We start from the raw sequence: 20,530 nt of genomic DNA, 5'->3' as shown, positions 1-20,530 counted from the left end.
GGACGACTTACCAGGGGTAAGTAACGGGGCTCAGGTCTCTGGCACGGAGCCTGTCCCCGTTACTCAGAAGGGAAGGGTGAAGAAGAGCAGAGCAGTAGTAATTGGGGACTCGATAGTTCGGGGCACAGATAGGCGGTTTTGTGGGAACGAGAGAGACTCACGTTTGGTATGTTGCCTCCCAGGTGCAAGGGTACGTGATGTCTCTGATCGTGTTTTCCGGGTCCTGGAGGGGGAGGGGGAGCAGCCCGAAGTCGTGGTCCATATTGGCACCAACGACATAGGTAGGAGGAGTGCCGAGGATGTTAGACAGGCTTTCAGGGAGCTAGGTTGGAAGCTCAGAGTTAGAACGAACAGAGTTGTTGTCTCTGGTTTGTTACCCATGCCACGTGATAGAGATTCGAGGAATAGGGAAAGAGAACACTTAAATGCGTGGCTACAGGGATGGTGCAGGAGGGAGGGATTCCGGTTTTTGGATAACTGGGGTTCTTTCTGGGGACGGTGGGACCTCTATAAACAGGATGGTCTACACCTGAACCTGAGGGGCACCAGTATCCTTGGGGGGAGGTTTGCTAGTGCTCTTGGGGGGGGTTTAAACTAACTCTGCATGGGCATGGGAACCCAGATTGTAGCTTCAGGGTGCAGGGCCTGGAGTGTAGGGAGGTTAGGAACATGGCATCAATTTCCAAGGACGGTGCCTGTAAACAGGAAAGTGGCTTGAAGTGTGTATACTTCAATGCAAGAAGTATACGAAATAAGGTAGGTGAACTTGCAGCGTGGGTTGGTACCTGGGACTTCGATGTTGTGGCTATTACGGAGACATGGCTAGAACAGGGACAGGATTGGCTGTTGCAGGTTCCAGGATTTAAATGTTTTAGTAGGGTCAGAGGTGGGGGTAAAAGAGGGGGAGGTGTGGCATTGCTTGTCAAAGATAGTATTACAGTGGTGGAAAGGACGATGGATGAGGACTTGCCATCTGAGGTAGTTTGGGCTGAGGTTAGGAATAGGAAAGGTGAGGTCACCCTGTTAGGAGTCTTTTACAGGCCTCCTAATAGTCCTAGAATCATTGAAGAAAGGATAGGGAAGGTGATTCAGGAGATGAGTGACAGTAATAGGGTGGTTGTTATGGGGGACTTTAACTTTCCTGATATTGATTGGGAAAGCTATAGCTCAAGTTCGTTAGATGGGTCAGTGTTTGTTCAATGTGTGCAGGAGAGTTTCCTGACACAATATGTAGACAGGCCAACAAGAGGTGAGGCCATACTGGATTTGGTTCTGGGTAACGAACCAGGCCAGGTGTTAGAATTAGAGGTAGGTGAGCACTTTGGGGATAGTGACCATAATTCGGTGATTTTTACTCTCGTGATGGAGAGGGATAAGTGTGTACTACAGGGCAAGAGTTATAGCTGGGGTCAGGGAAATTATGATGCGGTGAGGCATGACTTAGGATGTGTGGCTTGGAAAAGTAGACTCCAAGGCAAGAGTGTAAATGATATGTGGAGCTTGTTCAAGGAGCAACTATTGAGTGTCCTTGATAATTATGTACCTGTCAGGCAGGGAGGAAAGGGTCGTGCGAGGGAGCCGTGGTTTAATAAGGAATTAGAATCCCTTGTTAAATGGAAGAGGGCGGCCTATCTCAAGATGAGACGTGAAGGTTCAATTGGGGCGATTGAGAGTTATAGGGTAGCCAGGAAGGACCTGAAGAGAGAGCTAAGAGCAGCAAGGAGGGGACATGAAAGGTCCTTAGTCGGTAGGATTAAGGAAAACCCTAAGGCTTTCTATAGGTATGTTAGGAATAAAAGAATGACTAGGGTAGGAATAGGTCCAGTCAAAGATAGTAGTGGGAAGTTGCGTGTGGAGGAGGAAGAGATTGGGGAGACACTGAATGAATACTTTTCTTCAGTATTTACTCAGGAACAGGGCATTGTCGTCGATGCGAATACTGAGTCACAAATAAGTAGAATGGATGGCTTTGAGGTATGTAGAGAAGAGGTGTTGGAAATCCTGGAAAAGGTGAAAATAGATAAGTCCCCTGGGCCTGATGGCATTTATCCTAGGATTCTCTGGGAAGCAAGGGAGGAGATTGCAGAGCCATTGGCCTTGATTTTTATGTCCTCGTTGTCTACAGGAGTAGTGCCAGAAGACTGGAGGATAGCAAATGTGGTTCCCTTGTTCAAAAAGGGGAGTAGGGATAACCCTAGTAACTATAGGCCGGTGAGTCTCACTTCTGTTGTGGGCAAAGTCTTAGAGAGAATTGTAAGGGATAGGATTTATGCACATCTGGATAGAAATAATGTGATCAAGGATAGTCAGCATGGTTTTGTGAAGGGCAGGTCGTGCCTCACAAACCTTATTGAATTCTTTGAATAGGTGACGAAGGAGGTTGATGAGGGGAAAGCGGTAGATGGGGTATATATGGATTTTAGTAAGGCGTTTGATAAGGTTCCCCATGGTAGGCTACTGCAGAAAATACGGAGATATGGCATTGAGGGTGAGTTGGAGGTTTGGATTAGGAATTGGCTGGATGGAAGAAGACAGAGGGTAGTAGTTGATGGCAAAGTTTCTTCATGGAGTGCCGTCACTAGCGGTGTTCCGCAAGGATCTGTTTTGGGACCATTGCTGTTTGTCATTTTTATAAATGACCTGGAAGAGGGGTTAGAAGGTTGGGTGAGCAAGTTTGCGGATGATACGAAAGTCGGAGGAGTTGTTGACAGTGAGGAAGGATGTGGCAGGTTACAGCAGGATATCGAGAAGCTGCAGAGCTGGGCAGAAAGGTGGTAAATGGAATTCAATGTAGCTAAGTGTGAGGTGATTCACTTTGGGAAGAATAACAAAAAGATGGGGTACTGGGCTAATGGTCGGATACTTGGTAGTGTGGATGAGCAGAGGGATCTTGGTGTCCATGTACACAGATCTCTGAAAGTTGCCACCCAGGTAAATAGTGCGGTGAGGAAGGCATATGGCGTACTGGCTTTTATTGGTAAAGGAATTGAGTTCCGGAGTCCTGAGGTCATGATGCAGTTGTATAAGACTCTGGTGCGGCCGCATCTGGAATATTGTGTGCAGTTTTGGTCGCCATACTATAGGAAGGACGTGGAGGCACTGGAACGGGTGCAGAGGAGGTTTACCAGGATGTTGCCTGGTATGGTAGGAAGATCGTATGAGGAAAGACTGAGACACTTGGGGCTGTTTTCATTAGAGAAAAGACGGTTTAGGGGTGACTTGATTGAGGTGTACAAGATGATTAGGGGGTTAGATAGGGTTGACAGTGTGAACCTTTTCCCGCGTATGGAGTCGGGTATTACAAGAGGGCATAGCTTTAAATTAAGGGGGGGTAGATATAGGACTGAAGTTAGGGGTAGGTTCTTCACTCAGCGAGTCGTAAGTTCATGGAATGCCCTGCCAGTAGCAGTGGTGGACTCTCCCTCTTTATGGGCATTTAAGCGGGCATTGGATAGGCATATGGAGGATAGTGGGTTAGTATAGGTTAGGTGGGCTTGGATCGGCGCAACATCGAGGGCCAAAGGGCCTGTACTGCGCTGTATTCTTCTATGTTCTATGTTCTATTAAGAGCAAAGGAGTTCTCCCAGTGAAATTTACCCCTCAACCAACATCACCGAAACAAAAGAGTATCCAGTCAGTAACTCAGCTGCAAAAACAGAAGTTGCTTGGAAAGCTCAGCAGGTCTGGCAGCATCTACAAAGAGAAAGCAAGGTTAATGTTTCAAGTCCGGTGACCTTTCCTCAGAACTGAGCATTGTTGTGACCACACTGGTTCAGAAAAACTTCAAGGAGCCCTGAGGAAATGAAAGGCTCTATGAGAATACAATTTCTTTTACTGCTAAATCCGATATAGTGACTGGACCAGTTTTAAACGTTCTGAACAAGTCACACTGCCAGGTCATTTCTGGATGGACTATAAGGTAAGTGGAACTAGATGTTCAGGAATCAAAAGTGTCGCTAAGCCCAGGTAGACAGAAACAGGCAGCCAAACACATTAACAACAAAGACTCTAGGCCTTGACCTGGCAATAAATGACAGCCAAGGTTAGGGTAAAAACAGAAGTGGAAGAGGCAAAATGGAATGTGTACAAACTCAGAGACATGAACAAAGTAAGACTTGAGGAAACCCAGAGATGAAGATGATGATGACAGCCCCTCTAAGGCTATGACAACAACGAATGAACATCATTTTCACATTTGAATGGTTTCAAATGGTTACAGGTTAAATAACAAAAGATTACTAAATTCTGGCTAGACCATGGAAAATCAGCTTGCCTTCTTTACTTACCCTCTTTGTAACATTAAGGAAATCCTTACCACTGCAGCTCCGACAGCAGACAGTGGGTCCTGACTCATACAACAACTACTCAACCATCACCCTGTACCTCACAACACAATAACCACAGTCTGTCATTATCCAATCCAATTCCCAATGCTTTGGGAATGATTGTTCTGCAGCCAAGAGAACCTTAATTTCATCTGCAAGAGGGAAATTGAACCCGCTGCCTGTACAGCTGCTGTTTCCAAAACATATTTACTTGCCAGAGATCAGAAAACACAGGCGGCTTGAACAGCCGAGTGTTCACTCAGTCAAGAAATTCTCTCATTTCACAAAGGAGAGGACGCAATCTAACAGCGGGAAAAACAATGCATGGCGTAACTTGTTAAGATAAACCAATCCATGACTATACTGACAATGCTGCACCCAAGCCCCAAATTTGTTTCTCCTCAATGGGGTCAATAAAAACATGATAACCACAAAGAGATCAAATGAATGGTTGAGGAGGAATTTCTTAGCACAGAGAATGGGGAGAATGTGGAAGTCACTGCATGGAACAATTGTGTCAAATGGTTTGCTTATATATGTGATATAGCACGGATTTGTAACACAACAAAGCTCATTGCTGTTATCTTGCCCAGACATGGCTTACCTAATAGTAGGTACAAGTATAATCGCAGATCATCCAAAGCTTTCAGGAAATCCTTATTTCAGAGCACTCCCCACTTCACATGGCTCTCAGCACATTTGCCTTTTATTGATCAGTTCACCATTCCTGTCTTTACCCCACAATTGTTTAATTACTGTACTTCACAATTTCAAGCCACATTTAAGATCACAAAGGTCAAATCATGTTATAGAATTCTTTTACACTAAGCAGTCAGTGTGCACAGACAAAAAAGCCATAAAGTTACTATCAGTAAACTTTATATGATTTTTTTTCAAAAGGCAGCATTTTGATTTGCATTAAACAGGGCAATAATTCAAGTACTTGATAAGTAATACCTGCAGATGGAAGATGTATTGAATATATAAGGACAGCAATGGGAAAGGTCAGATTTGGGGAAAGGAGACCAATCGGAAAGCTAAATAAACAACACAACAAAATAACATGACTTGGAGTCTTGTTTTAGATGGATCGGAGACTCAGGCCAAAGAAGAGGCAGATTTGCAACAGAACTCTGAAATATGGATATCGAAAGGAGTAGAAAAGATCAACCGCAAATGGCAAAGGGCTGTGTGCAGTGTGAACGAACAAAGAACACCACTGAAAATAATTAGGATCAAACAGAGAGACTGGGTAGGGTATACATTACATTTAGATTACATTACTTACAGTGTGGAAACAGGCCCTTCGGCCCAATATGTCCACACCGACCCTCCGAAGAGCAACCCACCCTGACCCATTGCCCCACATTTACCCCTTCACCTAACACTACGGGCAATTTAGCATGGCCAATTCACCTAACCTGCACATTTTTGGACTGTGGGAGGAAACCGGAGCACCCAGAGGAAACCCACACAGACACAGGGAGAATGTGCAAACTCCACACAGTCAGTCGCCTGAGGTGGGATTGAACCCGCGTCTCTGACGCTGTGAGGCAGCAGTGCTAACCACTGTGCCACCGTGCTGCCCAATCTTTAGAGCAAATTGACTTGAGAAGGAAGAGATTATGATAGATGGCTTGAAATGTGAAGAAGGTTATTGTCAAATGAAATATAGGTTTAAGAGAGAGAGAGAGATAATGGAAAGTCAACTGTGGGCTAAGAATCTGTCATGAGGCAGAGTACTTATAGATTAATGATGATAAAGAAAACATTAGAAATCAGTTTCTTCCCGGGTAGAACACAAACTGATGTTAATATTCGATGAAGGTCTCCAAACTATTACAAATGTTGGTAGACCAATCTGTATTGAAGTTCTCAATATTGAGGCGATGGACCGACAGTCTTCAAAAGATTAAACTCCACAACAGTGAAACAAAAAGCTTTTTAAATAATTATTCTCTGTGCTGCTGGCCAATCTCCTCCATCTCTCACAACACAGGACCAGTGGGCAGCACTCCCACCTTGAAGTTCAAACATATATTGTCTGAAAGCTGGACACAAATGCAATACTTCGGGCTGAACATTTACTACACTGCTGGAATTTGGAGCAAACAGTATCATTCAGCGAGTGTGACAGTGCTGGGGGTTACTGCAGTGTGGGGGGGGGGGGGGGCTGACAGTGCTGGAGATTACTACAGTGGGGGGGGAGGGGGGTGACAGTGCCGGGGGTTACTGCAGTTTGGAGGGGGGGGGGGTGACAGTGCTGGGGATTACTGCAGTGTGGGGGGGGGGTCTGACAGTGCTGGGGATTACTGCAGTGAGGAGGGGGGGGGGTGACAGTGCTGGGGATTACTGCAGTGTGGAGGGGGAGGTGACAGTGCCGGGGATTACTGCAGTGTGGAGGGAGGGTGACAGTGCTGGGGATTACTGCAGTGTGGAGGGAAGGTGGCAGTGCTGGGGATTACTGCAGTGTGGAGGGAAGGTGGCAGTGCTGGGGATTACTGCAGTGTGGAGGGGGGTGGCAGTGCTGGGGTTACTGCAGTGTGGAGGGGGGGTTACAGTGCCGGGGGTTACTGCAGGGTGGAGGGGAGGTGACAGTGCCGGGGACTACTGCAGTGTGGAGGGGGAGGTGACAGTGCTGGGGATTACTGCAGTGTGGAGGGGAGGTGACAGTGCTGGGGACTACTGCAGTGTGGAGGGGAGGTGACAGTGCTGGGGATTACTGCAGTGTGGAGGGGAGGTGACAGTGCTGGGGATTACTGCAGTGTGGAGGGGAGGTGACAGTCCTGGGGATTACTACAGTGTGGAGTGGGGGAGGACATTGCTGGGGATTACTGCAGTGTGGAGGGAGGGTGACAGTGCTGGGGATTACTGCAATGTGGAGGGGGTGTGCCAGTGCTGGGGGTTACTGCTCTGTGGAGGGGGGGGTGACAGTGCTGGGGATTACTGCAGTGTGTTGTGGGGGTGACAGTGCTGGGGATTACTGCAGTGTGGAGGGAAGGTGACAGTGCTGGGGATTACTGCAGTGTGGAGGGAGGGTGTCAGGGCTGGGGATTACTGCAGTGTGGAGGGGGGGTGACAGTGCTGGGGGTTACTGCTGTGTGGAGGGGGGGTGACAGTGCTGGGGATTACTGCAGTGTGCAGTGGGGGTGACAGTGCTGGGGATTACTGCAGTGTGTTGTGGGGGTGACAGTGCTGGTGATTACTGCAGTGTGCAGGGGGGGTGACAGTGCTGGTGATTACTGCAGTGTGCAGGGGGGGTGACAGTGCTGGAGATTACTGCAGTGTGGAGTGGGGGTGACAGTGCTGGAGATTACTGCAGTGTGGAGGGGGGTGTGACAGTGCTGGGGATTACTGCAGTGTGGAGGGGAGTGACAGTGCTGGGGATTACTGCAGTGTGGAGAGGGGGTGTGACAGTGCTGGGGATTACTGCAGTGTGGAGTGGGGGTGACAGTGCTGGGGATAACTGCAGTGTGGAGGGGGGTGTGGCAGTGCTGGGGATTACTGCAGTGTGGAGTGGGGGTGACAGTGCTGGGGATTATTGCAGTGTGGAGGGGAGGTGACAGTGCTGGGGATTACTGCAGTGTGGAGGGTGGTGTGACAGTGCTGGGGATTACTGCAGTGTGGAGTGGGGGTGACAGTGCTGGGGATAACTGCAGTGTGGAGGGGGGTGTGGCAGTGCTGGGGATTACTGCAGTGTGGAGTGGGAGTGACAGTGCTGGGGATTACTGCAGTGTGGAGGGGAGGTGACAGTGCTGGGGATTACTGCAGTGTGGAGGGTGGTGTGACAGTGCTGGGGATTACTGCAGTGTGGAGTGGGGGTGACAGTGCTGGGGATAACTGCAGTGTGGGGTGGGGGTGACAGTGCTGGGGATTACTGCAGTGTGGAGGGGAGGTGACAGTGCTGGGGATTACTGCAGTGTGGAGGGTGGTGTGACAGTGCGGAGGGTGGTGTGACAGTGCTGGGGATTACTGCAGTGTGGAGTGGGGGTGACAGTGCTGGGGATAACTGCAGTGTGGAGGGGGGTGTGACAGTGCTGGGGATTACTGCAGTGTGGAGGGGGGTGTGACAGTGCTGGGGATTAGAGCAGTGTGGAGGGGGAGGTTACAGTGCTGGGGATTACTGCAGTGTGGAGTGGGGATGACAGTGCTGGGGATTACTGCAGTGTGGAGTGGGAGTGACAGTGCTGGAGATTACTGCAGTGTGGAGGGGAGTGACAGTGCTGGGGATTACTGCAGTGTGGAGTGGGGGTGACAGTGCTGGGGATTACTGCAGTGTGGAGTGGGGGTGACAGTGCTGGGGATTACTGCAGTGTGGAGTGGGGGTGACAGTGCTGGGGATTAGTGCAGTGTGGAGTGGGGGTGACAGTGCTGGGGATAACTGCAGTGTGGAGTGGGGGTGACAGTGCTGGGGATAACTGCAGTGTGGAGTGGGGGTGACAGTGCTGGGGATTATTGCAGTGTGGAGGGGAGGTGACAGTGCTGGGGATTACTGCAGTGTGGAGGGTGGTGTGACAGTGCTGGGGATTACTGCAGTGTGGAGTGGGGGTGACAGTGCTGGGGATAACTGCAGTGTGGAGGGGGGTGTGGCAGTGCTGGGGATTACTGCAGTGTGGAGTGGGAGTGACAGTGCTGGGGATTACTGCAGTGTGGAGGGGAGGTGACAGTGCTGGGGATTACTGCAGTGTGGAGGGTGGTGTGACAGTGCTGGGGATTACTGCAGTGTGGAGTGGGGGTGACAGTGCTGGGGATTACTGCAGTGTGGAGGGGGGGTGACAGTGCTGGGGATTACTGCAGTGTGTTGTGGGGGTGACAGTGCTGGGGATTACTGCAGTGTGGAGGGAAGGTGACAGTGCTGGGGATTACTGCAGTGTGGAGGGAGGGTGACAGTGCTGGGGATTACTGCAGTGTGGAGAGGAGGTGACAGTGCTGGGGGTTACTGCTGTGTGGAGGGGGGGTGACAGTGCTGGGGATTACTGCAGTGTGGAGTGGGGGCGGCAGTGCTGGGGATGACTGCAGTGTGTTGTGGGGGTGACAGTGCTGGTGATTACTGCAGTGTGCAGGGGGGGTGACAGTGCTGGTGATTACTGCAGTGTGCAGGGGGGGTGACAGTGCTGGGGATTACTGCAGTGTGGAGTGGGGGTGACAGTGCTGGGGATTACTGCAGTGTGTTTGGGGCTGACAGTGCTGGGGATTACTGCAGTGTAGAGGGGAGTGACAGTGCTGGGGATTACTGCAGTGTGGAGAGGGGGTGTGACAGTGCTGGGGATTACTGCAGTGTGGAGTGGGGGTGACAGTGCTGGGGATTACTGCAGTGTGGAGTGGGGGTGACAGTGCTGGGGATAACTGCAGTGTGGAGGGGGGTGTGACAGTGCTAGGGATTACTGCAGTGTGGAGTGGGGATGACAGTGCTGGGGATTACTTCAGTGTGGAGTGGGGATGACAGTGCTGGGGATTACTGCAGTTGGAGTGGGGGCGACAGTGCTGGGGATTACTGCAGTGTGGAGGGGGAGGTGACAGTGCTGGGGATTACTACAGTGTGAAGTGGGGGTGACAGTGCTGGGGATAACTGCAGTGTGGAGGCGGGTGTGACAGTGCTGGGGATTACTGCAGTGTGGAGTGGGGATGACAGTGCTGGGGATTACTGCAGTGTGGAGGGGAGGTGACAGTGCTGGGGATTACTGCAGTGTGGAGTGGGGGTGACAGTGCTGGGGATTACTGCAGTGTGGTGGGGAGATGACAGTGCTAGGGATTACTGCAGTGTGGAGTGGGGGTGACAGTGCTGGGGATTACTGCAGTGTGGAGTGGGGGTGACAGTGCTGGGGATTACTGCAGTGTGGAGTGAGGGTGACAGTGCTGGGGATTACTGCAGTGTGGAGTGGGGGTGACAGTGCTGGTGATTACTGCAGTGTGTTGTGGGGGTGACAGTGCTGGGGATTACTGCAGTGTGGAGTGAGGGTGACAGTGCTGGGGATTACTGCAGTGTGGAGTGAGGGTGACAGTGCTGGGGATTACTGCAGTGCGGAGTGGGGGTGACAGTGCTGGGGATTACTGCAGTGTGGAGTGGGGGTGACAGTGCTGGGGATTACTGCAGTGTGTTGTGGGGGTGACAGTGCTGGGGATTACTGCCGTGTGGAGGGTTGTGACAGGATTGCCCCAAGACCCACACAATTTGTCTTGGTACATTATCAAATTTCTGTCACTGGGTCAAAATCTTGGACCTCTTTTCCTAACATCCCTGTGAAGATCCTTACTCAGCAGAGTCGGCAACTCTCTATTTTCATGTCAAGGACAGTTCGAGATGGGCAGCAAATGCTAGCCTTGCCAATGACACGCACAGCCCATGAAACAAACAATTAAAAGTAACTTTGTACAACACACTGGCCCTTTCTGTCTCTAAAGCTCAGAATTAATTTGTCATTTTCTTTGCCTTCAATTTGAACCCTAAATTACATCACTCTTGTTTCATCTACTCTCCTCTGAAATTAATTTAATAAAAAAGAGCTTCCAAAATGTAATATGTTCCAACTTTAAAACAGCCCCAGGGCATAATAAGCACTTATTGTGGTGTCTGTAAATTCACTGCACAATCTCAGACAATATTCTGTGGCACACAGGCTTAATTTAAGTCTGAACACGTCTGGCCAGGTGACAGAATCCTTGACTTCAGTTTCCTGAACTCTTCCCTATCATGTTTCTTTAGGCATTACAGCTTTCCTTTCAGGCAAACCCTATCCTTCCTCTGATCTCAAGGCTGTGGAATGCCTGGGACACAGTGCCTGGGTTTGTGCACTCAGGCCAAGGACACAGCAGCTCTCACCCGCACAGTGCTGACTGCTGACGGAACAGCAACACATAGCCAAAAAAACTGAACCTTTTATCGCGGCCAAAAATTGAGTAAAACGTAAAGCAAGAGCGCCAAGGGTTGGAGGAGGAGGGTGGAGGCTTGCAGAGGTGCCTACTCAGTCAGATGAGGGAATAACCAATGCAATTAGGTGGCATTAGTCAATGTTAGGAACATTCTGGATTCATCAAGCAGGAAAATACTGCAATAAATTGACCTTAAAAAAGGCATCATTAGAACCAAAGAACAATTAGCTGAACATAAATCTGAAGCAAACTTAATTTCTAAGCATATAATTTTCTTTGATATCATTTCCTAAAGTCATGCTATAATTAGCTTCCATTCTTTAGCTGCAGCTACGGGATATAAAACAAAAATTATAAACATTTCATTTCTGTAAACAATAAATGTTTCAAGAGATGCTTGGCAACAGAATCAGATCAAGGTAATATTGAGGGAAGAGGAGGAAAGATATTCTTATGTGTGTTGAGTTGTTACAGTCTGGAAAAAAAGTGCAAGTACACATGATGGGTTGAATGGCATCCTTTTCCACTCTAAGCTACATAACAATTCCCAATTAAGCACAAGGCAATATAGAAACAATCTTTTTTCGGCAGACTAGCAATGTAAACACTGTAAAGACAGAATTCTCCTTGTATATGTCTCCTGCAGAACAAAAGCTAATGCTGAGTACAGTCCCACAGGAAGTTCAGTTAAAAGCCCAGCTACATTGCTACCAAGGTGCTGGCAGACTATTTGTAGTTTGACTAATTTGCTTCAAATACAAATACTTGTGCTGTTAATTTTTCAAAAGCTCAACCTTCACAACAGCTTAATGATCGCCTGGAACTCAATGGTAATCGCAAAGCTATTTGCTCACCTCCAATAATCTAATCTCTTACCTCCTTCCAAACCTTTAAGTTATACAGATTTTACTGGAGTTTCGATGAAAGTATTATTTACTATTCCTTTACAGAAAACCCAGCAAGTTACAGACCAAGTGTAGGCAAACAACTTGTACTTCAGGCTTCTCCTAATCTCTGCTTCGACCACCATGCTGGATCACAAGCAATGGCCCAGTGACTCATTTCATAGATTTGGAGTGTTGATGAACAATTTTAAATTAGGAAAGATGACTTTTTCAATAAAATGTAAACAAAACCTGGCAATTAACTGGCAATCATTGATTCTTGCACTTATCATGGCAATGGTACTACCAATGGAAAACTAATCAAAATTCTCCTCTCACATAGCATGGATTATGCTTTTCCCCTTGTATCAGCATTCTTACAAATTTGTTCTGATGATTGCAAAATGAAAAGTTTCAACAAAATGCATTTTTTTTTCCCCAGCAATACTCAAGTTCTGTAAGACCAAATGGGTATTCATGGACTGTGCAAACAAGTCCTGAGGGCTTCACCTTCATTTGTGAGCTGTGATTAAAATATGACGTATACCACATTGTATTGAAGCATCGTTTTATTAAGGTCACTCTACTCACAATCAACTTACAGACTGCACATGCTGATCAATCCTTTCTGCACCAATCAGGTCTGATAGCGTCCACACACACACACACACACACACACACACACACATTAGCCACCATATTCACAATCCTCAGCATTAATTCCAATCCAGCCTTAGCACAATGTACCTGCGCTCTGGCAACTTATCTAATTCTTCTGCTGACACCCTTTACAGTCTTAACTCTACAGGGATTGGAGACAAAGAGAGACATGATGACATGGTCTTTCCCAAATTATATACGTTTTGTGACCTGACATTGTGAGAATAAGGACAGGTTTAAGAATTTTACACCTACAGATAATTCAGAAAAATTTAGTGTCTTATTGCTGTATTAATCCTGCTCTCTCAACTAAAACAAGACAGTTCTCAGACTGAATAGTGTGTGTGTTGATGCCCTTTCATTTTCTAGAGGGATTAGGTATGATCCTGGTATCTCCAGAACACACCACCCTGAAATCTGCGATTCCATACTATCTGCAAATACAGTCCTGTTCCATAGAACATAGAAAAATACAGCGCAGTACAGGCCCTTTGGCCCTCGATGTTGCGCCGATCCAAGCCCACCTAACCTACACTAGCCCACTATCCTCCATATGCCTATCCAATGCCCGCTTAAATGCCCATAAAGAGGGAGAGTCTACCACTGCTACTGGCAGGGCATTCCATGAACTCACGACTCGCTGAGTAAAGAATCTACCCCTAACATGTGTCCTATACCTACCACCCCTTAATTTAAAGCTATGCCCCCTCGTAATAGCTGACTCCATACGTGGAAAAAGGTTCTCACGGTCAAGCCTATCTAAACCCCTAATCATCTTGTACACCTCTATCAAGTCACCCCAAACCTTCTTTTCTCTAATGAAAACAGCCCCAAGTTCCTCAGCCTTTCCTCATACGATCTTCCTACCATACCAGGCAACATCCTGGTAAACCTCCTCCGTTCCAGTGCCTCCACATTCCTCCTATAGTATGGCGACCAAAACTGCACACAATACTCCAGATGCGGCCGCACCAGAGTCTTATACAACTGCAACATGACCTCAGGGCTCGGAACTCAATTCCTCTATCAATAAAAGCCAGTACGCCATATGCCTTCTTCACCGCACTATTTACCTGGGTGGCAACTTTCATAGATCTGAGTACACGGACACCAAGATCCCTCTGCTCATCCACACTACCAAGTATCCGACCATTAGCCCAGTACCGCATCTTTTTGTTACTCTTACCAAAGTGAATCACCTACGTTGAACTCCATTTGCCACCTTTCTGCCCAGCTCTGCAACTTATCTATATCCTGCTGTAACCTGACGCATCCTTCCTCACTGTCAACAACTCCACTGACTTTTGTATCATCCACGAACTTGCTCACCCAACCTTCTAGCCCCTCCTCCAGGTCATTTATAAAAATGACAAACAGCAATGGTCCCAAAACAGATCCTTGCGGAACATCGCTAGTAACTGCACTCCAAGATGAACCTTTACCATCAACTACTACCCTCTGTCTTCTTCCAAACAGCCAATTCCTAATTCAAACCTCCAACTCACCCTCAATGCCATACCTCCGTATTTTTTGAAGTAGCCTACCATGGGGAACCTTATCAAAAGCCTTACTAAAATCCATATAAACCACATCTACCGCTTTACCCTCGTCTACCTCCTTAGTCACCTTCTCAAAGAATTCAATAAGGTTTGTGAGGCATGACCTGCCCTTCACAAAACCATGCTGACTATCCTTGATCACATTATTCCTATCCAGATGTTCATAAATCCTATCCCTTACAATTCTCTCTAAGACTTTGCCCACAACAGAATTGAGACTCACTGGCCTAGTTCCAGTTCAGTCCAAGTCAGGGTTTGCCAACACAAGTGGATACAATCATTCACCATGGAAATGGCATCTGAAGATAGCCCTAATCTTTGGAAGAACAACTTCCCACCCTGTCAGGGACATGCATACTAGCAGTCTGGTATTTGAATGCGAGAGTCTTTCAGACATGAGTTAGCAGAATGTGAAAACAGGCTGGAGGAGCTGAATAGTCCATTTCTGTTCTCAGCAGGTCTTCATGGTGCACGCACCAACTAACCCACAATCATTGGACACTTTGTACAATAAAATCAGCCTTTCTAAAAAGACTGCAGCTTAGGAAGAAAGATTCAGTTGCTGTAACTTCCAAAAGAACATCCTGCAGCACAGAGTGTCAAAGGCCCTGTGAGATGATACGAGTGGCTTCCTCCCTCCCTTACATGAAGCTGGACATGCTGAGGATCTGGTCCAACTCCAGGATCACAGAATGGTTACAGTGCACAGGAGACTATTGTTTGGCCCATTGCTTCATAATGGCTCCCCGAATGAGCAATTCACTGAGTGCCATTCCCCTTGTTGTCCCCCAAGGGGAAGTCAAATTCCTCTTTGAATTTCTCAATTGAATCTGTCTCCATTGCACCCTCAGGCAGTGCATGTCAAACCCTAAATACTCCCTCGTAGGAAAAGTCGCTGGACCTGAAACGTTAACTCTGATTTGGCTTCATAGATGCTACCAGACCTGCTCAGCTTTTCCAGCAATTTCTGTTTTAATTTCTGATTCCCAGCATTCACAGTTCTTTCAGTTGCTAAATACTCGCTTTCTGAAAGAGGTTTTCCTCACCTTGTACAGGAGCAAATTACTGCAGATGCTGGAATCTGAACTGAAAACAAAAAATTACTGGAGATCACAGCGGGTCAGGCAGCATCCATGGAGAGAGAGCAAGCTAACTTTGAGTCTAGATGACTCTTCACTTCATGTTTGCTTCCTTTTGTTACTGAAATCTCTTCTGTCACAAATGGGAGTAGCTTGTCCCCTTCCACCTTGTCTAAACACCTCATGATTTTGCTTACCTCTGTCAGATCTCCTCTCCATCATTCCTTCTCCAAGAAAAACAGCCCCAACTTCTCCAATCTATCTGAAGTTCTTCATTGATGGAACCATCCTTGTCATTCTTTTCTGCACTCCTTCCAATGACTTCACATCCAGCCTAAAGTATGATTGCTAGACCTACACACAATACTCCAACTGAGGGTGAACTAGTGTCTTATACAAGTTCAGCATCATTCCTTGTATACTCTATACCCACATAAATGAAGCTTTGGAGGTAACACAATGGTGAGCATTGCTGCCTCACAGCACCAGGGACCCGGGTTCAATTCCAGCCTCGGGCAACTGTGTGGAGTTTGCACGTCCTCCCCATGTTTTCTCAGGTTTCCTTCCACAGTCCAAAGATGTACAGGTTAGGTGCACTGGACATGCTAACTTGCCCATCATATCCAGGGATGTCTAGATTAGGTAGATTAGCTATGATACAAAAGGATCGGGTAGGAGTCTGGGGGGTGCTCATCAGAGGGTCAGTATGGAGTCAACGGGCTAAATGGCCTGCTTCCACACTGTAGGGATTATATGAGGATATGGCACAGATGTGTTTTATAAACTGTGCTCTCAGCCTGTACATTTAAGTGACTAATACACAAAAACACCCAGGTGCTCTGATCCTGCACTCCTTTTAAGAGTTACATCCTTTAATTTATATTGTTTCTCCATGCTCTTCCTACCAAAATGAACCACTTCATACTTCTCTGCACTGAACGTTATCTGCCAGCACCTCTTTGTTTAACAGCCAAAGCGAGGCATTAAATGTACAAAGCATGTTCAATCCTGTCCTCACCTCATGTGCCTGTGTACATACTTTCAAGTGGAATCACTTGCTGTAACTCTCTTCTTCCCATTTCTGACACACTGCCTCTGGCCGAAAGCACTGGTCAGCATCACTGAAGCCAGTTGACACAATAAGACCAAGAGTCAAACCTCAAGCATGTGTGTCAGCTGTAGAGCAGAACACCAGACAAAGCAGAGCAATTAACCCAGGACAGCACCTCAAGGCACTTGGTTTTGAAAAGGAACAATACATTCCGCACGATGTAAGTTGAAGATAATGACATTCTTGTGATTCTTCAACCTAATTAATGTACACACAAGTCACAGTTATTTTGTCATTTAATTTTTATCACTTTTAGTTTTTTTTCCATTCGCTCTTTTTCTCTTATTACCATTTCATTTCAAATCAGACCAGTGTGGACTTTAAATTACAATGAAAAGACTGACAACGTCAGTCGCTGCGATTATCCCTTCTCTATCTCCATGACAGGTTGACCTTACAGATGTCTAACCACAGGAACCTAACTGTTACAGAATACTGTTCATTTCTTACCCTTGTGCCCCCTGACCAACGACTGCCTGTTGATCAATGTCTCCATTTTGGAATTCTTATCCTCATTTTCAAGCCCTTCCATGACCTTTATCCCTTCCTTTCTCTGTAATGTTCTCTAACCCTACAACCTTGAGTCCTCCTCCCATTCTAACCACCAGACATGTTCACATCTTCTCAAATTGGATTACAGGTGAAATTCCGAGGAGAACGGTCCAGCAATCAGGATAGGCATAACGAAAGGAGGCAGTCTTTTGGCAGAGGTTGGTGCAAAGTCAACGTAATATTCTGAAGGTACGTAATGTTCTGAAGGTAGATGTTAAGTGTGTAAGAGATGGAGGTTACCAAGAGTTTGAAGCTCAGCAGATAGCAAGTTCACAAACAATCTAGTTCAGTGCAAGAGTGGCCAGAGAATGGAATGGATTAAACAGCAGACATGAGATGAGCAGGGCCATTATGCCAACATCAGCCTTTCCAATAATGAGCCAGAGAAAGCTTCCACTGTTGGTGTTGGATAATGATTCAAGTACAGCTGTCGAGAGGTGGAGGGAGGTGGGGGGGGGGGGGGGGGGATCACGCCGAACATCACCAGTGGGCGGGTCAAATCCAATCTTATCCCTTGGATCGTATCACCAAGGAGAGAGACAAGACTGAGGCAATTGCTAGATATGACAAATGTGAGTGAGCCTGTGCTAAACAAAACATAATCCACCAGATGATCTGGCTGTCCAGATGGTAAAGGAGAGGTCAGGCATCTGCTGGAGAAGGGTCAGCCATGGAGATTATAACAAAAAGGTCAAAGTAGAGGGTTGGGGAGTTGATAGAGCACCACAGTTTGTTCCAGATTTCAGTCAGGGTTTTTACATTGTTGTCTGAAGACCAGATAGGCAGACTGCAGGGATTTACCTGATGGCCTGTCAATTTGAATAAAAAGGTAACAACCTCCATCCCACATCCATTAGAGGCAGTGACTCATGGTCCAGGCACCAGTGCACTTGCACCAGCCACATGCCTGCACAGCAACAAAATGTCTGATCCTATCGGAGAATATACAGCAATAGAGATATAGGAAAGCACTCCAGTACCAACTTCTCGAGAGCATTTACCCAGCGGTGCCCAGATCCAATGAAAGAATAAACAAAAAGGGCCCACTTCCAACACCGATAGGAGTGAGTAAGTGCATGCAGGTCAGACCTATCACTGGCCTCACCTGCATTTCCTCATCATTGAAGCCAATGAAGAGATGCGGGGCTGACATGTCTAATGTGTGTTTTGATCCACTGCAGTCAGAATCCCTACACTCATCCATGTCAGTGTCGTTGAACATAAGATGATGACAGCAACTTCAAATCCAGGCCAAACCCATCCAGTTTCCAGATTCAAAATCACAGAACCATAATCATTGCTCACTGCCCAACCCCTCCTCTGCCTCAAAGGGTCACAGAAACTAAAAGAGAGACCCCTTGCTCCACTAACAGAGACCAATCCAAGAGCAGAGTTCAAATCTACAAACGTGAGGACGTGCAAGACTGATCGCTTACCAGCTGGAGAGTTAACCTGCATACTGATTTCACACTCTTTTCTCAAATTACTTCTAAAGGGTTTCTGCAGCATTGGTCACATAATAAAGGAACAGTGTAACAGAGCTGCAACTCTGCCAAAGAGCTGATTTAACAGGATTCACATTATTTCCAGAAATCGTCCTGAGTTTTAAACACTTCTCACAAAGCTTCAATTCACATCAACGGAGCAACCCACAGAGAGTGCTTGCCTCAACTTTTCAGGTTTCCAAAACGTGACCTACAACATGTCCTGTGCTTGACTTGTATCTGCTCCAACATTGCAATTGGAAAAGGGAAGGGGGAAGAGCAGAAGTTATGAAAGACCAGCACCACAATTCAGCTGGAAGAACCAGATCAACCAACAGGATTCTGAAGCAGGCTTTAAAGTTGTAGTTTAAAAAAAATCACACAACACCATGCCATGACACTGTAATCTTTTGCTATAAATTCTGTGCCTTATGGTCCTGCTCCACAGTTACCTGATAAAGGAGCAGCACTCCAAAAACTATTGCTTCCAAATAAACTCTTTGTACTATAACCTGGTGTTGTATGATTTTTAACTTTGTCCATGCCAGTCCAACACCAGTTCCTCCACATTAAAGTTTTAACCCAGCTTTCCCCAATGTGCAATGATGGGTGCAGATAGCATGCTCCTGGATTATAATGTACCTAGCTGGGATGGGAAAGGAGGTGATGGTGGGTGTCAAGATGTCATTAAATCTTTAATCTTCTGAGTAAGACCAATATAAAGAGCATTGTGACTCTGAGAGCCCAGAATGAAGTGCATCAATCTGAACACATTTTCCAATCCAAATTCACGACCTGACTTAATTTCCAGTGCCCTGCAGGTTAAAAGTATTTTTTTTTTGTTACAATCATCTTTTCAAGCTGCAAACATATTGATGCAAAAATAACACAGAACTAGGAGATAGATGGACAGACTGATTTAGAGGAAACTATGAATAGGTTTCAAGCCATGGCAACAGTTCCAGACTGGATAAAATTAGACTGTGCAAGCAGCATTTTTTTTCTCTCAGTCTCTTTCATACAAATATACCCAAGGATCTAGGGCCAATTCAGAAAAGGTGCAAGCTGAGAGAGTTACCCTAAAGTGCTTGCTCGACCAGGCTCGAGCTCCGAGAGTTTGTCCAACTTCCTCAGGAGTTTTTGAGAACTTCTGCTGGACCCCTCGTTTGAGGAAAGTCGCCCTCCCGCGCCACGTAAACTCCGCTCAAAATCTACCGAGAAACGCCAGAAAAAGCGAAGGAAAAGTTTTCTTTTGGGGGGGGGGGGGGGGGTGAACAGTTGTACTCACAGAAAAGCAGAAGACAAGAACTTGGATGAGGAGCCGCCAGTGAAGCAGCGACACTCTTCTCCGGCCCATTTCTCTTCAGGGTTCTTTTTTCCCCCTTTTCCTTCTCTCCCCCCTTAAAAAAAGTCTCCCCAGTGATCGGTGGCTGGGGCTGGGAGGAGAAAGTCAGTCAAAGTCCTTGAGTGGAGCCGCTCCCTGCCGTGTCCCTGCTCTGCCCGAAGGGGACAGTCCAACTTTTTTTTCCGCACAAAGTTCGCCGACAACCTCCCTCCACTCACAGCCTGAGCTCGGGCTAGGGCTCTGCCCAGAGCCCTCACTAAAACTCTCCCTGGATTTCCCCAGGATCGGATCCGATTCCTTCCCACTCCCCGGAATGGACTTCCAGGAGCTGGAGTTCACAAAATCCACACAGGAGGAGGAGGGGCAGGAATCTGTTCAGCACAGAAACAGACCCTTCACTCCAACAAGTCCATAATCCCAAATTAAACTCACCCAGCTCCATTTACCCACACCCTTCCCCATCTCATTAACGCCATTACCTGATGTTGTATTTGGAGTTGTGAATGGATCTCTCATATATGAGAATTGAGTTTTCGCTGCACCATCTCTGTAGCTGTAACACTATATTCTACATTCTGTTCTATTACCCTGGTGTACTAACATAAGGTTTGATTTCTCTGGTTAGCATACAAAACAATACTTTTCACTGTATAACACAGAG

General features: G+C 47.0%; 1 protein-coding gene and 1 long non-coding RNA gene across 15 annotated transcripts in view; one reads left to right on the top strand and one right to left on the bottom strand.

Moving 5' to 3' along the window:
• Positions 1-20,056, bottom strand: part of hspg2 (heparan sulfate proteoglycan 2) — a 530,612-nt gene extending 510,556 nt beyond the window's left edge. For 7 of the 14 annotated variants that reach the window (XM_087980629.1, XM_087980631.1, XM_087980637.1 and 4 more), the window contains exon 1: positions 19,813-20,056. In XM_087980629.1, the coding sequence (XP_087836755.1) occupies positions 19,813-19,881 (69 nt within the window). In that variant the 5' untranslated portion in view covers positions 19,882-20,056. The remainder of the gene's footprint in view (positions 1-19,812) is intronic. The other 7 variants (XM_087980639.1, XM_087980643.1, XM_087980640.1 and 4 more) reach the window with 2 other exon arrangements.
• On the top strand, positions 16,500-18,357 carry LOC148139801 (uncharacterized). The gene is made up of 3 exons (XR_015753531.1): positions 16,500-16,648; positions 17,129-17,229; positions 18,222-18,357. It is a non-coding gene; the product is annotated as an uncharacterized LOC148139801 (long non-coding RNA).
• Positions 20,057-20,530: the final 474 nt, after the last annotated feature.

The sequence above is a fragment of the Chiloscyllium plagiosum genome, unplaced genomic scaffold (assembly GCF_037043375.1).
Source record: "Chiloscyllium plagiosum isolate Xiang-an unplaced genomic scaffold, Cpla_swu_hap1 HiC_scaffold_37, whole genome shotgun sequence".
In the NCBI taxonomy this organism is placed as follows: Eukaryota; Metazoa; Chordata; class Chondrichthyes; order Orectolobiformes; family Hemiscylliidae; genus Chiloscyllium; species Chiloscyllium plagiosum.
This window is presented reverse-complemented; position numbering and strand designations above follow the sequence as displayed.